At 39.3% G+C, this 19,602-nt stretch overlaps 1 protein-coding gene across 1 annotated transcript; it reads right to left on the bottom strand.

Annotated features, from left to right (window-relative positions):
- Positions 1 to 10,222: 10,222 nt before the first annotated feature.
- LOC136158018 (olfactory receptor 2T2-like) lies at positions 10,223 to 11,170 on the bottom strand. Its single transcript, XM_065919806.1, has one exon. The coding sequence runs from the start codon at positions 11,168 to 11,170 to the stop codon at positions 10,223 to 10,225; it is 948 nt and encodes a 315-aa protein (XP_065775878.1).
- Positions 11,171 to 19,602: the final 8,432 nt, after the last annotated feature.

Here is a 19,602-nt window from a genome sequence, read left to right on the forward strand (position 1 = left end):
CTAGTACTATTTGATGCTGCACAAGGAGAGACACAAGGTCATGATGGGGGAGATTGTTAAGAAACAGCTTGCAAGAAGTGGTTTATTTTAAATAGTGGAATATCTTCTGTTTAGCAAACACTTGGTAAGATTTATAAACTCTATAAACAGAAACAGTATTGTGGAACAATTTAAAAATATAACCTCTAAAAGATCAGTGCCAGGGTTTGAAGTGCATGCCAAATGACTACATCTACCTGATATCCTTGGTCTAGAGGAATCGTCCTTTGATGTCTCTCTTCTTTTCTTTTTAAAATTGGACTAAAACATATCCACAACACAGGAATGATGTGCAGATTAAAAGAATTGCTGAGTATATATTTTAGAACATTGCACAGGCAACAGTGTTAAATGCATGCATTAGGCATAATTAGAAGTTTCCTTTGCACAAGAGACGGTGTCACAGCCTTCAGATGCGTTATAAATCAGGGCTGTGCACATTCACATAGCCCATCAGAGTGATCCTGCTATATCCATTTCTGCTTCATTGACTATACTAAAGTCTTTGTGTGGCTCACAACAAACAGTGGAAAATTCTTCTAGAGATGGGAATACCAGACCAACTTACCTGCCTCCTGAGAAATGTGTATGGAGGCCAATAAGCAACAGTTAGAACTGGACGTGGAACAATGGGCTCATTCCAAATTGGGAAAGGAGTATGTCAAGGCTGTATCATGTCACCTTGCTTATTTAACTTATTTTATTGTCCTCCATATAAATTCCCCTGAGGGAAGAAACAAAGCTCTGGCCAACCACTCTTCCCACCTCAGTGTGGTAAGCCTTACATGATGTAGAGTACATCATGTGAAATCCTGGACTGGATGAAGCTGGAATAAAGATTGCAGGGAGAAATATCTATAACCTCAGATATACACATGACACCACCCTTATGGCAGAAAGCAAAGATGAACTGAAGAACCTCTTGATGAAAGTGAAAAAGGATAGTGAAAAAGCTGGCTTAAAACTCAACATTCAAAAAACAAAGATCATGGCATCTGGTCCCATCACTTCATGGCAAATAGATGGGGAGACAATGGAAACAGTGACAGACTTTATATTGCGGGGCTCCAAAATCACTGCAGATGGTAACTGCAGTCATGAAATTAAAAGATGCTTGCTCCTTGGAAGAAAAGCTATGAAAAACCTAGACAGCATATTAAAAAGCAGAGACAAAAAAAAAAGTAGAGACATTACTGACAAAGGTCCGTACAATCAAAGCTATGGTTTTTCCAGTAGTCATGTATGGATATTAGAGTTGGACCATAAAGAAAGCTGAGCGCCAAAGAATTGATGTTTTTGCACTGTGGTGTTGGAGAAGACTCTTGAGAGTCCCTTGGACTGCAAGATCAAACCAGTCAATCCTAAATGAAATCAGTCCTTTATATTCATTGGAGGGACTGATGCTGAAGCTGAAGCTCCAGTACTTTGGCCACCTGAGGCGAAGAACTGACTTAGAAAAGACCCTGATGCTGTGAAAGATTGAAGGCAGGAGGAGAAGGGGATGACAGAGGATGAGATGGTTGGATGGCATTACTGACTCAATGGACATGAGTTTGAGCAAGCTTCAGGAGTAGGTGATGGACAGGGAAGCCTGGAGTGTTTGAGTCCATGGAGTTGCAAAGAGTTAGATATGACTGAGGGACTGAACTGAATGATAAAATTGAGAACTCCTGAAATCATCTGAAAAGTGCAAACCTGAATATACCAATATGGTACAAATTAGAGTGTATTGATGGTAAGTGTAGGATGTGATTGAAAAGCTATGTCATGTGTGCATGGTTAGTTTCTCAGTCATGTCTAACTTTTTGCAACCCCATGAACTGTAGCCTGTCAGGCTCCTCTGTCCATGGTGTTTTTCAAGCAAGTATCCTAGAGTGGGTAGTCATTGCTTTCTCCAGGGGATTTTCTCAACCCAGGGGTTAAACCTGACTCTCCTGCTTTGCAGACAGATTCTTTACCATCTGAGCCATCAAAGCAGCTAGAAAAGGTACATTAGGACCATGTTATTTACCAGGTTATCTTGAATCTTGTAAAGCTTGTTGAATATATATGCCTAAGTCAGTTTCCTTAAGAATTTGATTTGTAGGGAGGAGCCAAGATGGCGGAGGAGTAGGACGGAGAGACCACTTTCTCTCCTAGAAATTCATCAAAAAAATAACAGAACGCAGAGCAAACTTCACAAAACAACTTCTGATCGCTAGCTGAGGTCATCAGGCACCCAGAAAAGCAGCCCATTGTCTTCGAAAGGAGGTAGGACAAAATATAAAAGATAAAAAGCGAAACAAAAGAGCTAAGGACGGAGATCCGTCCCGGGAAGGGACTTAATAGAGGACGTTCCCAGACACCGGGAAACCCTCGCACTGGCGGGCCTGGGGGAAGTGTTGGAATCTCAAGAGTTTGAATCTGACTGGGAGGGATAGAATAAATAAAACCCACAGATTACGAGCCTAAAAGCAACTCCCAGCAGAAAAGTACCCCAGACGCCCGCATCCGCAACCAGCAAGTGGGGGCGGAACGGAGAGGAGCTGGCGGCATTACTTGGGGCTGGATCCGGGCATGAGCGCCCTGAGGACAATCAGAGGGAGCTTTTGTGAGTTGCCAGCTTGAACTGTGGGATTGCAAAAGAGAGAGAGAAAATTAACCGGCCAGAACACACTGCCGGCCGTTCGCAGAACAAAGGGACCGAGATTCTGGGCGGCCGAAGTCCGCCGGGAGGGTCGCGGCGAGACGGAGGGCGGGGGCGCCCGACCGTCGCGGGCAGGAACTGGGGCTGGGGACGCGGAGGGCAGAGGGCGCGCACGCCCGACTGGCGCCGGCGGGGACTGAGACTCGGACCGCGCAGGGCAGAAGACGCGCCGCACCCGGGGAGAGAGCGCCCGTCAAGCGCCTGGCTGCCTGGGCCGCTCGGGCGGCGTGGGGCCGGAGCGCGGGCCCAGCTTTGTGTGCCGCGCTTTTGTGAATCGCCCGAGGGCTGGAGCCGCACGCAGCGTGGCGCGCGCTTCATACAGAGCAGCCCGGAGCCTGAGCAGCGCAGACCGAGAAAAGAGCGCAAGGCTCTCCCGGGAGCGCCGGCCCCTCCCCGCACGGCCCCTCCCCGCACAGCCCCTCCCCGCAGCGCGACGGAACTAGCTACCTGAATAAGAATCCACCTCCGCCCCCTGTGTCAGGGCGGAAATTAGGCGCGGAAGAGACCGGCAACAGAACCCAAATAAACAAAGGGAACCACTTCAGAAGGGACCGGTGCAACAGATTAAAATCCCTGAAGAAACTACCGACTGACTACACCGGAAGGGCCTGTAGATATCGAGAAGTATACGCTGGAACGAGGAGCTATCTGAAGCTGAGCCGAACCCACACTGACCGCAACAGCTCCAGAGAAATTCCTAGATATATTTTTTCTTTTTCTTTTCTTTTCTTTTTTTTTTTAAGTAAGGAAAAAAAAAAAAAAAATTTTTTTTTTTCTTTTTTCTTGGTTCTCTTTTATTTTCCTTTAAAAATTCCTTATTACTCCCCCATTACTCCTTAACTTTCATAGATTTTTACGATTTTTTTTAATTAGGCAAAACAATTTTTTCTTTCTTTTTTTCTTTTTTTTTCTTTTTCTTCTTTTTTTTCTGTTCTTTTTTCTTCTTCTCTTCTATTTTCTTCTTCTTTTTCTCTTATTTCTTTTAAAGCCCTCTAGCACTCCTTTTACTACACCTTAATTTTCATTTTCAATCCACTATAACCTTACAGAAGAAAGGGAAAAAAAAAAAAAAGAAGAAGAGAAGCCCTATTTTTATACCAAACTTCATATATATTTCTAAAATTTCTTTTGTGTGTTTTGGTTTTTGTTTTTAATATAGTATTTTTAAGAGTCTAACCTCTACTCTAGATTTTTAATTTTTGTTTTTCAGTATATGATATAAATTGTGAACATTTAAGAATCCAATATTCAGCTCCCATTTTTATTCACGAGTGTGTTGATTATTCTCTCCCAATCTTGACTCTGTTTTCTACCTCAGAACACCTCTATTTCCTCCTTTCCCCTTCTCTTCCCAATCCAATTCTGTGAATCTTTGTGGGTGTCTGGGCTACGGAGAACACTCTGGGATCAGACAACTTCGTAGATCTGTCTCTCTCCTCTTGAGTCCCCCTCTTTCTCCTCCTGCTCATCTCTATCTCCCTCCTCCCTCTCCTCTTCTCCATGTAACTCGGTGAACCTCTCTGGGTATCCCTAACGGGGGAGAAACTTTCCACCATTAACATAGAAGTTTTATTATCAGTGCTGTATAGTTGGAGAAGTCCTGAGACTACAGGAAGAATAAAACTGAAATCCAGAAGCAGGAGACTTAAGCCCAAAACCTGAGAACACCAGAAAACTCCTGACTACATGGATCTTTAAGTAATAAGTGACCGTACAAAAGCCTCCATACCTGCACCGAAACCAACCACCACCCAAGAGCCAATAAGTTTTAGAGCACGACATACCACGCAAATTCTCCAACAACGCAGGAACATTGCCCTGAACGTCAACATACAGACAGCCCAAGGTCACACCTAACACATAGACCCATCTCAAAACTCATTACTGGGCACTCCATTGCTATCCAAAGAGAAGAAATCAAGATCCGCATACCAGAACACTGACGCAAGCTTCGCTAATCAGGAAACCTTGACAAGCCAATCGTCTAACCCCACCCACTGGGTAAAACCTCCACAATAAAAAGGAACCACAGACCTGCAGAATACAGAAAGCCCACTCCAGACACAGCAATCTAAACAAGATGAAAAGGCAGAGAAATACCCAACAGGTAAAGGAACATGAAAAAAGCCCACCAAGTCAAACAAAAGAGGAGGAGATAGGAAATCTACCTGAAAAAGAATTTAGAATAATGATAATAAAAATGATCCAAAATCTTGAAAGCAAAATGGAGGTACAGATAAATAGCCTGGAGACAAAGATTGAAAAGATGCAAGAAATGTTTAATAAAGATCTAGAAGAAATAAAAAAGAGTCAATTAAAAATGAATAATGCAATGAATGAGATCAAAAACACTCTGGAGGGAACCAAGAGTAGAATAACGGAGACAGAAGATAGGATAAGTGAGGTAGAAGATAAAATGGTGGAAATAAATGAAGCAGAGAGGAAAAAAGAAAAAAGGATCAAAAGAAATGAGGACAACCTCAGGGACCTCTGGGACAATGTGAAACGCCCCAACATTCGAATCATAGGAGTCCCAGAAGAAGAAGACAAAAAGAAAGGCCATGAGAAAATACTCGAGGAGATAATAGCTGAGAACTTCCCTAAAATGGGGAAGGAAATAGCCACCCAAGTCCAAGAAACCCAGAGAGTCCCAAACAGGATAAACCCAAGGCGAAACACCCCAAGACACATATTAATCAAATTAACAAAGATCAAACACAAAGAACAAATACTAAAAGCAGTAAGGGAGAAACAACAAATAACACACAAAGGGATTCCTATAAGGATAACAGCTGATCTATCAATAGAAACCCTCCAGGCCAGAAGGGAATGGCAGGACATACTGAAAGTAATGAAAGAGAATAACCTACAACCTAGATTACTGTACCCAGCAAGGATCTCATTCAGATATGAAGGAGAATTCAAAAGCTTTACAGACAAGCAAAAGCTGAGAGAATTCAGCACCACCAAACCAGCTCTTCAACAAATGCTAAAGGATCTTCTCTAGACAGGAAATGCAGAAAGGTTGTATAAACGTGAACCCAAAACAACAAAGTAAATGACAACGGGACCACACCTATCAATAATTACCTTAAATGTAAATGGGTTGAATGCCCCAACCAAAAGACAAAGATTGGCTGAATGGATACAAAAACAAGATCCCTATATATGCTGTCTACAAGAGACCCACCTCAAAACAAGGGACACATACAGACTGAAAGTGAAGGGCTGGAAAAAAATATTTCACGCAAACGGAGACCAAAAGAAAGCAGGAGTCGCAATACTCATATCAGATAAAATAGACTTCCAAATAAAGGATGTGAAAAGAGACAAAGAAGGACACTACATAATGATCAAAGGATCAATCCAAGAAGAAGATATAACAATTATAAATATATATGCACCCAACATAGGAGCACCGCAATATGTACGGCAAACACTAACGAGTATGAAAGAGGAAATTAATAGTAACACAATAATAGTGGGAGACTTTAATACCCCACTCACAACCATGGATAGATCAACTAAACAGAAAATCAACAAGGAAACACAAACCTTAAATGATACAATAGACCAGCTAGACCTAATTGATATCTATAGGACATTTCACCCCAAAACAATCAACTTCACCTTTTTCTCAAGTGCACACGGAACCTTCTCCAGAATAGATCACATCCTGGGCCATAAATCTGGTCTTGGAAAATTCAAAAAAATTGACATCATTCCAGTCATCTTTTCTGACCACAGTGCAGTAAGATTAGATCTCAATTACAGGAAAAAAATTGTTAAAAATTCCAACATATGGAGGCTAAATAACACGCTTCTGAATAACCAACAAATCATAGAAGAAATCAAAAAAGAAATCAAAGTATGTATAGAAATAAATGAAAATGAAAACACAACAACCCAAAACCTATGGGACACTGTAAAAGCAGTGCTAAGGGGAAGGTTCATAGCATTACAGGCACACATCAAGAAACAAGAAAAAAGCCAAATAAATAACCTAACTCTACACCTAAAGCAATTAGAGAAGGAAGAAATGAAGAACCCCAGGGTTAGCAGAAGGAAAGAAATCTTAAAAATTAGGGCAGAAATAAATGCGAAAGAAACTAAAGAGACCATAGCAAAAATCAACAAAGCTAAAAGCTGGTTTTTTGAAAAAATAAACAAAATTGACAAACCATTAGCAAGACTCATTAAGAAACAAAGAGAGAAGAACCAAATTAACAAAATAAGAAATGAAAAGGGTGAGATCACAACAGACAACACTGAAATCCAAAGGATCATAAGAGACTACTACCAGCAGCTCTATGCCAATAAAATGGACAACTTGGATGAAATGGACAAATTCTTAGAAAAGTATAACTTTCCAAAACTGAACCAGGAAGAAATAGAAGATCTTAACAGAGTCATCACAAGCAAGGAAATCGAAACTGTAATCAGAAATCTTCCAGCAAACAAAAGCCCAGGACCAGATGGCTTCACAGCTGAATTCTACCAAAAATTTAGAGAAGAGCTAACACCTATCTTACTCAAACTCTTCCAGAAAATTGCAGAAGAAGGTAAACTTCCAAACTCATTCTATGAGGCCACCATCACCCTAATTCCAAAACCAGACAAAGATGCCACAAAAAAAGAAAACTACAGGCCAATATCACTGATGAACATAGATGCAAAAATCCTTAACAAAATTCTAGCAAACAGAATCCAACAACATATTAAAAAAATCATACACCATGACCAAGTGGGCTTTATCCCAGGAATGCAAGGATTCTTTAATATCCACAAATCAATCAACGTAATACACCACATTAACAAATTGAAAGATAAAAACCATATGATTATCTCAATAGATGCAGAGAAAGCCTTTGACAAAATTCAACACTCATTTATGATTAAAACTCTCCAGAAAGCAGGAATAGAAGGAACATACCTCAACATAATAAAAGCTATATATGACAAACCCACAGCAAGCATCACCCTCAATGGTGAAAAATTGAAAGCATTTCCTCTGAAATCAGGAACAAGACAAGGATGCCCACTCTCACCACTACTATTCAACATAGTGTTGGAAGTTTTGGCCACAGCAATCAGAGCAGAAAAAGACATAAAAGGAATCCAGATAGGAAAAGAAGAAGTGAAACTCTCGCTGTTTGCAGATGACATGATCCTCTACATAGAAAACCCTAAAGACTCTTCCAGAAAATTACTAGAGCTAATCAATGAATATAGTAAAGTTGCAGGATATAAAATTAACACACAGAAATCCCTTGCATTCCTATACACTAACAATGAAAAAACAGAAAGAGGAATTAAGGAAACAATACCATTCACCATTGCAACAAAAAGAATTAAATACTTAGGAGTATATCTACCTAAAGAAACAAAAGACCTATACATAGAAAACTATAAAACACTGATGAAAGAAATCAAAGAGGACACAAACAGATGGAGAAACATACCGTGCTCATGGATTGGAAGAATCAATATTATCAAAATGGCTATTCTACCCAAAGCAATCTATAGATTCAATGCAATCCCTATCAAGTTACCAACGGTATTTTTCACAGAACTAGAACAAATAATTTCACAATTTGTATGGAAATACAAAAAACCTCGAATAGCCAAAGTAATCTTGAGAAAGAAGAATGGAACTGGAGGAATCAACCTGCCTGACTTCAGACTCTACTACAAAGCCACAGTGATCAAGACAGTATGGTACTGGCACAAAGACAGAAATATGGATCAATGGAATAGAATAGAAAGCCTAGAGATAAATCCACGAACCTATGGACACCTCATCTTTGACAAAGGAGGCAAGGATATACAATGGAAAAAAGACAATCTCTTTAACAAGTGGTGCTGGGAAAACTGGTCAACCACTTGTAAAAGAATGAAACTAGAACACTTTCTAACACCATACACAAAAATAAACTCAAAATGGATTAAAGATCTAAATGTAAGACCAGAAACTATAAAACTCCTAGAGGAGAACATAGGCAAAACACTCTCCGACATAAATCACAGCAAGATCTTCTATGACCCACCTCCCAGAATATTGGAAATAAAAGCAAAAATAAACAAATGGGACCTAATGAAAATTAAAAGCTTTTGCACAACAAAGGAAACTATAAGTAAGGTGAAAAGACAGCCCTCAGATTGGGAGAAAATAATAACAAATGAGGAAACAGACAAAGGATTAATCTCAAAAATATACAAGCAACTCCTGAAGCTCAATTCCAGAAAAATAAACGACCCAATCAAAAAATGGGCCAAAGAACTAAACAGACATTTCTCCAAAGAAGACATACAGATGGCTAACAAACACATGAAAAGATGCTCAACATCACTCATCATCAGAGAAATGCAAATCAAAACCACAATGAGGTACCATTACACGCCAGTCAGGATGGCTGCTATCCAAAAGTCTACAAGCAATAAATGCTGGAGAGGGTGTGGAGAAAAGGGAACCCTCTTGCACTGTTGGTGGGAATGCAAACTAGTACAGCCACTATGGAAAACAGTGTGGAGATTTCTTAAAAAACTGGAAATAGAACTGCCATATGACCCAGCAATACCACTTCTAGGCATACACACTGAGGAATCCAGATCTGAAAGAGACACGTGCACCCCAATGTTCATTGCAGCACTGTTTATAATAGCCAGGACATGGAAGCAACCCAGATGCCCATCAGCAGATGAATGGATAAGGAAGCTGTGGTACATATACACCATGGAATACTACTCAGCCGTTAAAAAGAATTCATTTGAATCAGTTCTAATGAGATGGATGAAACTGGAGCCCATTATACAGAGTGAAGTAAGCCAGAAAGATAAAGATCATTACAGTATACTGACACATATATACGGAATTTAGATAGATGGTGGCGATAACCCTATATGCAAAACAGGAAAAGAGACACAGAAGTACAGAACAGACTTTTGAACTCTGGGGGAGAACGTGAGGGTAGGAGGTTTTGAAAGAACAGCATGTATATTATCTATGGTGAAACGGACCACCAGCCCAGGTGGGATACATGAGTCAGGTGCTCGGGCCTGGTGCACTGGGAGGACCCTGAGGAGTCGGGTGGGGAGGGAGGTGGGAGGGGGGATCGGGATGGGGAATACGTGTAACTATATGGCTGATTCATGTCAATGTATGACAAAACCCACTGAAATGTTGTAAAGTGATTGGCCTCCAACTAATAAAATAATATTTTTAAAAAAAAAAAAAAAAAAAAAAAGAATTTGATTTGTGAGCTCTGGGAAATTTGGATATTTATGTTATGATCAGTCAAGTAGTGTAACACTGTTAAATAGGAATTCCCCTGTTGCCATTGTAGTATGGTTCACATTACTTGAAATCTGAAAGAAAAAGTGTCATTTCTTTAATATTGTTGAAAACTGAAATCCAGAGTTAAATTTTTCCTAATAGCACCAGCATTAAATGGGGAACAATAGAGAATATGACTTCTTTAAAAAAAAAAAAAAGTGACATCATCTTTTCACTATAAACATCAGCTTTCTCCATAGAACCTTCCTCAGAGCCCCCAGTACCTCCTTGTTCCTCAGGCTGTAGATAAGGGGGTTGAGCATGGGGGTGATAATAACATCAAACACAAAGAGACGCTGGTCCACATCTGCGGGGAGAAAGGAACCTGGGGTCATGTAGATGATCATAGCTGGACCGAAGTAGAGGCTCACTACACTGAGGTGGGAAGAGCAGGTGGCCAGAGCTTTGTGTCTGCCCTCAGGGGAGTTCATATGGAGGACAGTGAGAAAGATGAGGATGTAGGAGGTCAAGATGAGTCCAAAAGGCATGAGTAGGAAAACAATGCCAGATGCCAACACCACCTTCTCGTAGGTTGAGGTATCCTCACAAGAGAGCTTCAGAAGGGCCATAACCTCACAGAAGAAATGGTGAACCTCCCTGGAGTCACAAGTAGAGAAATTCATGGCATAAACTGTGTGCATAAGGGAGATGAGCATACCCCCAACCCATGAACCAATGGCCATTTGCAAACAGACTCTGGGGGTCATGATGACTGGGTATCTGAGGGGGTTGCAGATGGCCAGATAGCGGTCAAAGGCCATGAGTGTCAGGAGAACACACTCAGCCACTCCTAGCATCAAGTAAAGAAAGAGTTGGGCTCCACAGCCAATACGAGAGATGAAACTCTGTCCAGAGAAGAAATCAGTGACCATCTTGGGGACAGTGGTGGAGATTAAGGTGAGGTCCATGAGGGAGAGCTGGCTGAGCAGGAAGTACATGGGAGTGTGGAGGTGGGCATCACCCCAGATCAGTAGGGCCAAGACTGAGTTTCCAGTGATGGCTACCACAAGAATGAAGAGGATGATGGCTATGAGGAGGCCAGGATGCCTGGAGTCTGAGAAGAGGCCCAGGAGAATGAAATCAGTAATGGAGGATTCATTTCCTTGCTGCATGTCTTTGACCTGGAGGATCAGGGGAGAAAAACACCAACAATGAGACTGCTCTTCTCATGTAAATACACCACTGACTTTTATCTTTTCCTGAAAATCAAATATTTATGAAGTGAATTCAAGTGGGCTCGCAAAGAGTCGGACACGACTGAGCGACTGAACTGAACTGAACTGAATGTATTTAAATGCCAGAAAGATTAATGGTTTGGCCTCTACTGCTGTTTAAAAATACTATCTAGCAAGCCATCTGACAGGATAGACAACATAAATGAAGACTGTATCTCTTGATCATATTGTTTAGTATTGTTTGGCACATTGTTGCTATAATTTCACAAGGATTGCAAGTGAGATTTTCATACAGTATGAAAATTCCCATACAGCTTGGTGGTGTGATATACAGAGAATATCCAGACATCTTCCAAAGTGGTTTGTAATGCACAACTGGTGGGGTCTGGTATCTCTGCTGATTTACTGCATATACACTGACCTAAGTCTAGATTTGTCCTTAAAGGACTCATAGATCACTAAGCAGGTGACCTAATCTGTCATGGGGAGGAAGTTTTATAGCTCTAGTCATTGAGATTCTTCTAGAATCCTTGAGATTGACTTACACTGGCTTTCAGAATCCTCATGATGCTTTAGGTAATGCAAACTGTTTAGAGGGATACTGGCGTTGCTTTTTCATGATTTCCCTGTCATATTAATTTTCTCATACAATAATATACACCCATTTGAGCAAGTGCTTCCATAGCTTTCTGTATTATTTAATCTAAAATATTAGCTTTGTTTCTTTGTTATTGGCATTTGTGCCATCTCATTATGGATGAGGATAAGGCACAGAAAAAATTAGAGAAAGAGTTATGGCTAAGAACTGTATTAATACAAAATAGGGAAAAAATGTGTTCATAGACCCTTAACAGCAATTTCTTATTCTTTTTTTTACTTCGTCTTTTTTTTAAAGTATGGCTCATCACCATTTTTTAAAAATTTAGTTTATTCATTTTAACTGGAGGCTAATTACTTTACAATATTGTAGTAGTTTTTGCCATACATCATCACCATTTTTAACTCACTACAATTATACATCCTACTACTAGAAAATAATCATGAAATGAGTAGAATTGTTTAACTCAATATTCTGGATATTATATTTACATGGTAGCAGATGTAGGTAAAATTATGATTATCCATCTTTAGCTATCCCATAAATATGGTATTAGAGTTTCATTTGTCAGCTTTTTATCTGATCACTTTGGAATAACATGACTGTGGGAATTACAATGAACGCAAATTTTCCAAACAGCACTCTGTAAGACATTTTATGAAATAGGTTGGTGAAACTTTGTATACTGTATCTCTCCCTAGGAGGCACTTATTAGCATATTAAAGATTGGAAATTCTTACATTAATAAATAAGTCTCTTTAGTTTTTTAATACAGAAGTTCTATGGTTTGACACTGAACTTTTTTTTCCAATTATACTTATTAGAGCTCCCTAGTCTCATTGATTAGTGAACTACTATTTTGGAAAATGAATGACACTTAAAGACTATAGCATTTGACAAAGATTTTTTCCCTACAAATTCTAAACTATAGCACAGTTTTAATTTTGACATAATTTTGAAGGTTTTTGTTTTTTATGTTCTTCCTGTTTGACCTTGGAGAGGAAAATCCAACTTTCGTTAGAAAAATGAGCAATAAGCAGTAAATAAATAGCACAAACAGAAATCACATGTATAAGTTATTTTTGTTAGTGTAAAAAGTATTTTAGCTCATTTGCCTTAAAATATAAATAAAAAATTATTTCAGTTGTCTTGGTTTTATCAGAAGCACAATAATTATTCAGTGAGTAAAAATAAATAACTTAGATTCCTATTACTGCCTAGTTATGTAGAAAGATGTTAAGAGGAGAATGTGGTAGAGAAGTGGGATGGAAAGAGGGGTGGGATTAAGAGGAAGGAGACATATGTATATTTATGACTGATTCACATTGTTATATGGCAGAAACCAACACAATACTGTAAAGCAATTATCCTCCAATTAAAAATAAATGGTATCACTAGTGGTAAAGAATCTGCCTGCGAATGCAAGAGACATGAGGGGATCAGATTTGATCCCTGGGTCAGGAAGATCCCCTGGAGTAGGAAATAGCACCCCACTCCAGTGTTTTTACCTGGAAAATTTTTTTTTCTTTTATTTTTTATTTTTCAGTGGGTTTTGTCATACATTGATATGAATCAGCCATAGAGTTACACGTATTCCCCATCCTGGTCCCCCATCCCACCTCCCTCTCCACCCGATTCCTCTGGGTCATCCCAGCCCACCAGGCCCGAACAGAATAGAAAGCCCAGAGATAAATCCACGAACCTATGGACACCTTATCTTTGACAAAGGAGGCAAGGATATACAATGGAGAAAAGACAGCCTCTTTAACAAGTGGTGCTGGGAAAACTGGTCAACCACTTGTAAAAGAATGAAACTAAAACACTTTCTAACACCATATACAAAAATAAACTCAAAATGGATTAAAGATCTAAATGTAAGACCAGAAATTACCTGGAAAATTTTATGGACAGAGGAGACTTGAAAGCTAAAGTCCGTGGGACTGCAAAGAGTTAGACACAACAGCAACTGGACATCAGGTACCAAAAAAAGAAGAAGAAGAAGAGAAGGTGGGATAAGGAAGGATAAGGGGGAAATCTCGGAAGTGGAGAGATATGATGGCAACACAGAATGACAAGTAATGGCTTGTGATGGAAGGCATGTCCCTTCCTTCCACCCGCTCCTGCCCGTCATTCCCATGCTCTGTCTGCCTGACCATTCTATTGAAAGCATATCACTTGCTTCCTTTATTCCTTCATATTCATTGTCACCATCTGAAATCTTAATATTATTTGCATGTTTGTCTATTGTTTTGTTTCCTGCATGAAAATATGGGGTTTTTGTAGGGCAAAGAATTTGTTTACTACTGTTTCCTCAGTAAAGTACCTGGCAGATAGCAGGAACTCAAGTGAAGTTTATGGGGCAATTGAATAAAAAGATACACAGAAGTGTGAAAAGCACCTATATAGAGAGAGAGTAGAAAAAGCAGAGATAGAGACCAGAGTTTCTAGCAGAGTATCATGTGATGTAAACTGCTCTATCACATGTCCCTACTTCTGACTTTAATGTTCTACTCTAAAAGGTACTCTTTACCTGTTGGCACTGCCCACTGATTTTCCAAAAACCAAGTTGGCCTCTGTCTTCAGCTTCTCAGCCTCCATCCTCTGTGCGTAACTGATGTCCTATGGCCGCTCAACAAGGAGTGGAGTGGAGCTGGCTTTGGATTGAAGGTAGGTGGCCTGTGCAAAGTCACAATGGACAGTATGACTTTTCCAACTCTGGATATGGCTGTCACACACATATTTCTAAGCCTGAAGGTTGAAAAGGTGATTTTCCTACTTGATACCATTGTTTTGAGATAAGGAAATGAACTGAGTTTACCTCACAGAAGAGCAGCTCGGGAGAGGATACTATGTAGTTCTGGCCTCATACATAATAGGCCTTCATGATTATATCTTGAATTTACAAATTCAAGCATTAATTTGGATGTACATTGTTGAATCTGTAAATCTGCAGCCAATATTTTAAATAATTGTCATGTGAATCAAATAATAAGTTACTTTAAAAAAATACTTGGCTTGGTTAGAATTTCATTCCAAAGTCTAGAATACAAGGAACTGTTAAACAACAAACATCTCTGGGAAACAAGGATTTCATCTATGATTAAAACACAAAGATTTTAGCTATTTTCTTTAAACTGACTAGTTACTAACTAACTAGTAGCTGATAAGTTTAGTGCCATTATAATCTATGTACATGTAAATAGAGATGTTCTATGAAACTATCTGACACAGGGTCTGACCATTCACTGAATTCTCATGCAGCTACTCAACTCTCCAAGAGGGTTTTGCCATACAGCAGGGAGTTAATCTTGAAGCACTTTGAAGGTATCCCCTCATATAGAGCATCACAAATTATTTCTCATCTTGGGTCTCTTCACATAAGCTGAAGACAATGACTTCTTTCTCCATTATGGGTTGACTTGTTATGTGTGTGGTCATCCTTGTTACCTCCTAAGGATTCTTGAGTCTTCTGTATCTTGCCTTGTACTGTGCAGCTCATCAAGCCAGACATTAGGCTTTTTATGTGTAGAGTAAAGTCTTATAACAGATGATCTTGGTGAAGCCAGTACTTCAGGCTCACAACTTCAAGCTCCAGTGTCTCTCTGGTAGCCCACAAAAGAGAGATTAAATACAGCCCTGTGGTCAGGAGAGACACTATGAACTAGGTAGTATGTTATCTCAGTCCAGCCCTGGTAGATAATTAGATCAGGTACCAGGCGGCAGAGCCAAATTCTTCTGGGAACAAAGTCACCCTCAGCCTTCTGCTCATCAGGATGTTGGTTAAACAGAAAGGTGAGGTTTAAACCCTAATTCACGTTTTTCTACGTTTGTGACCTGGGCAGTTTACATCGTCTCCGTCCTGTATGTTTCCTCATCCTTAAGTTGGCAATAACAATAGACCTTTCTCATAGAGCTGTCCTAAGTGTTAAATGAAATAAGGCTTATGAACAGTATATCCCACTTGGTCTTAATTTCTATTGAGATGAATTTTTGGAAGTCAAGTATATCACAAAATAGCTAATATTGATTTTACCTGAGTTAACCGTAATGGATGATTTTGATGTGTGGAAGTTAACAAAAAATGACACCCCAGTTCATATACTGAGGCATAATCCAATCAGATTGAAAACTTTGTGGCTTAGTTAACATGGAAGAGGAGGCTGCATTTTGAGAGAGAAGAGTTTAACTGACAGGTGTTGGGTGGGTGGGTTTTTTTTTAGAGGGAAAGAAAATTGCTTTACAATATGGTATAAATGTTGCCAGACATCAATGTGAATTAATAATAATTTTATACATGTCCTTTCATGAACCTTTCTCACATGAGCCTTCCTACTATCACCATTCCACCACTCTAGGTCACTGAAGAGTGCCAGACTTGGCTCTCTGTGTTGTATAGCAACTTCTAGTTAGTTATCTATTTTACACATGATCATGTAAATATGTCAATGCTCTTTTCTCAATTTCTCTTAGCTTCTCCTTCCTCTGCATTGTCCAAAGTCCGCTTTCTACATCTGCATCTCCATTTCTTCTCTGTAAAAATGTTCATCAATACCTTTTCCCAGATTCCAGATGAATGCATTAGTATATGATATTTATTTTTCTCTTTCTGACTTACTTCACTCTGTGTAACAGGTTCTGGATTCATCCCCTTCACTACAACTAATTCAAATTTCTTCCTTTTTATGGCTGAGTAATATTTTGTTTTATGTATGTACCACAACTTTTTTTTTAATCTCTGAGTGTGACTTTATTTGGGAAAAGGGTTTTGGCAGATACAATTAAGAATTTTAAGATGAGATTATCCTGGATTATCTGAGTAGATCCATATCACAGCTTTATCCATTCATCTGATGATGGATGTCTAGGTTGCTTCCATGTTCTGGCCATTGTAAACAGTGCTGCAATGAACATTGGGGTACAGGTGCCTTTTTGAATTGTGGTTTTCTCAGAGTATATCCCCAATAGTGGGATTGCTGGGCCATATGGTGCTTTCATTCCTAATTTATTGAGGAAGCCCCACACTGCTGTCCATAGTGGCTGTACCAATTTACATTCCTACCAACAGTGCAAGAGGTTTCCCTTTTCTCCACGTCCTCTCCACCATATATTGTTTGTAGTTTTTTGATGATGGCCAACTTGATTGATGTGAGGTAATACCTCATTATAGTTTTGATTTGCACTTCTCTAATAATGAGCAATGTTGAGAGTATTTTTCATGTGTTTATTGGCTTTCTGTATTTTTTGAGAAATGTCTAAATCTTTTCTCCATTTTTTGACTGGGCTGCTTGTTTTTCTGGTATCGAGTTGATTCTGTATGAGTTGCTTCTATATTTTGGAGACCAACCCTTGGTCAGTTTCCACATTGGCAATTATTTTCTCCCATCCTGAATGTGGTCTTTTAATCTTATTTATAGTTTCTTTTGCTGTTCAAAAGCTTTTAAGTCTAATTACGTCTCATTTGTTTATTTTTGTTTTTATTTCCAATTGCCTCCTGAAAAACCTGTATGCAGGTCAAGAAGCAACAGTTAGAACCAGACATGAAACAACTGACTGGTTCAAAATTGGGAAAGGAGTACATTAAGGTTGTATAATGTCACCATGCTTATTTCAATTATATGCAGAGTACATCATGTGAAATACTAGGCTGGATGAAGCACAAGCTAGAAACAAGATTGCTGGGGGGAAGATCAATAACCTCGGATGTGCAGATGACATCACCCTTATGGCAGAAAGTGAAGAAGAACTAAACAGCCTCTTGATGAAAGTGAAAGAGGAGAGTGAAAAAGTTGGCTTAAACCTCAACATTCAGAAAACTAAGATCATATCATCTGGTCCCATCACTTCATGGCAAATAAATGGGAAACAATGGAAAAAGTGACAGACTTTATTTTGGGGGGCTCCAAAATCATTGTAGATGGTGACTGCCGTCATGAAATTAAAAGATGCTTGCTCCTTAGAAGAAAAGCTATGACCAACCTGGATAGCATATTAAAAAGCTGAGACATCACTTTGCCAACAAATGTTTGTAAAGTCAAAGCTACGGCTTTTCCAGTAGTCTTGTAGAGGTGAGTGTTGGACTCTAAAGAAGACTAAGCATGAATCTTGAGAAAGAAGAATGGAACTGGAAGAATCAGCCTGCCTGACTTCAGACTATACTACAAAGCTACAGTCATCAAGACAGTATGATACTGGCACAAAGACAGAAATATAGATCAGTGGAACAAAATAGAAAGCCCAGGAATAAATCCATGCACCTATGGACACCTTATCTTTGACAAAGGAGGCAAAAATATACAATGGAGAAAAGACAATCTCTTTAACAAGTGGTGCTGGGGAAACTGGTCAACCACTCATAAAAGAATGAGACTAGAACACTTTCTAACACCATACACAAAAATAAACTCAAGATGGATTATAGGTCTAAATGTAAGACCAGAAACTATAAAACTCCAAGAGGAAAACATAGGCAGAACGCTCTCTGACATGAGTCACAGCAAGATCCTCTATGATCCACCTCCCAGAGTAATGGAAATGAAAACAAAAATAAACAAATGGGACCTAATTAAACTTAAAAGCTTTTGCACAAGGAAGGAAACTATAAGCAAGGTGAAAAAACAGCCTTAAGAATGGTAGAAAATTTTTAAAAAAAGAATGGGAGAAAATAATAGCAAATGAAACAACTGACAAAAAATTAATTTCAAAATTATACAAGCAGCTCATGCAGCTCAACACCAGAAAAATAAACGACACAATCAAACAATGGACCAAAGAACTAAACAGACATTTCTCCAAAGAAGACATACAGATGGCTAACAAACACATGAAAAGGTGCTCAACATCACTCATTATCAGAGAAATGCTAATCAAAACCACAATGAGATACCATCTTATGCCAGTCAGAATGGCTGCTATCCAAGTCTACAAACAATAAATGTTGGAGAGGGTGTGGAGAAAAGGGAACCCTCTTACACTGTTGGTGGGAATGCAAACTAGTATAGCCACTATGGAGAACAATGTGGAGATTCCTTAAAAAACTGGAAGTAGAACTGCCATATGACCCAGCAATCCCACTGCTGAACATAAACACTGAGGAAACCAGAATTGAAAAAGACCCCTGTACCCCAAAGCTCCTTGCAGCACTGTTTACAATAGCTAGGACATGGAAGCAACCTAGATGTCCATCAGCAGAAGAATGGGTAAGAAAGTTGTGGTACATATACACAATGGAATATTACTCAGTTATTAAAGAGAACGCATTTGAGTCAGTTCTAAGGAGGTGGATGAAACTGGAGCCTATTATACAGAGTGAAGTTAGTCAGAAAGAAAAACACCAATACAGTACATTAACGCATATATATGAAATTTAGAAAGATGAGACAGCAAAAGAGACACAGATATGAAGAACAGACTTTTGGACTCTGTGGGAGAAGGTGAGAGTGGGATAACTGAGAGAATAGCATTGAAACATGTATATTACCATATGTGAAATAGATGACCAGTCCAAGTTCAATGCATGAAACAGGGTCTCAAAGCCAGTGCACTAGGACAACCCAGAGAGATGAAATGGGAAGGGGGGTGGGAGGGGGTTTTGGACAGGGGGACATATGTACACCTGTGGCTGATTCATGTCAATGTGTGGCAAAAACCGCCACAATATTGTAAACTAATTAGCCTCCAATTATAAGAAATAAATTAGTTTTTTTAAAAAGCTAAGTGTGGAAGAAGTAATGCTTTCGAAATATGGTGTTGAAGACTCTTAAGGGTCACTTAG

Source organism: Muntiacus reevesi, chromosome 1 (assembly GCF_963930625.1).
Source record: "Muntiacus reevesi chromosome 1, mMunRee1.1, whole genome shotgun sequence".
Classification (NCBI taxonomy): Eukaryota; Metazoa; Chordata; class Mammalia; order Artiodactyla; family Cervidae; genus Muntiacus; species Muntiacus reevesi.

Bases quoted from the DNA above. Each gene is read 5' to 3' on its own strand.
- LOC136158018 (XM_065919806.1), bottom strand. From the start codon at position 11,170: ATGCAGCAAGGAAATGAATCCTCCATTACTGATTTCATTCTCCTGGGC.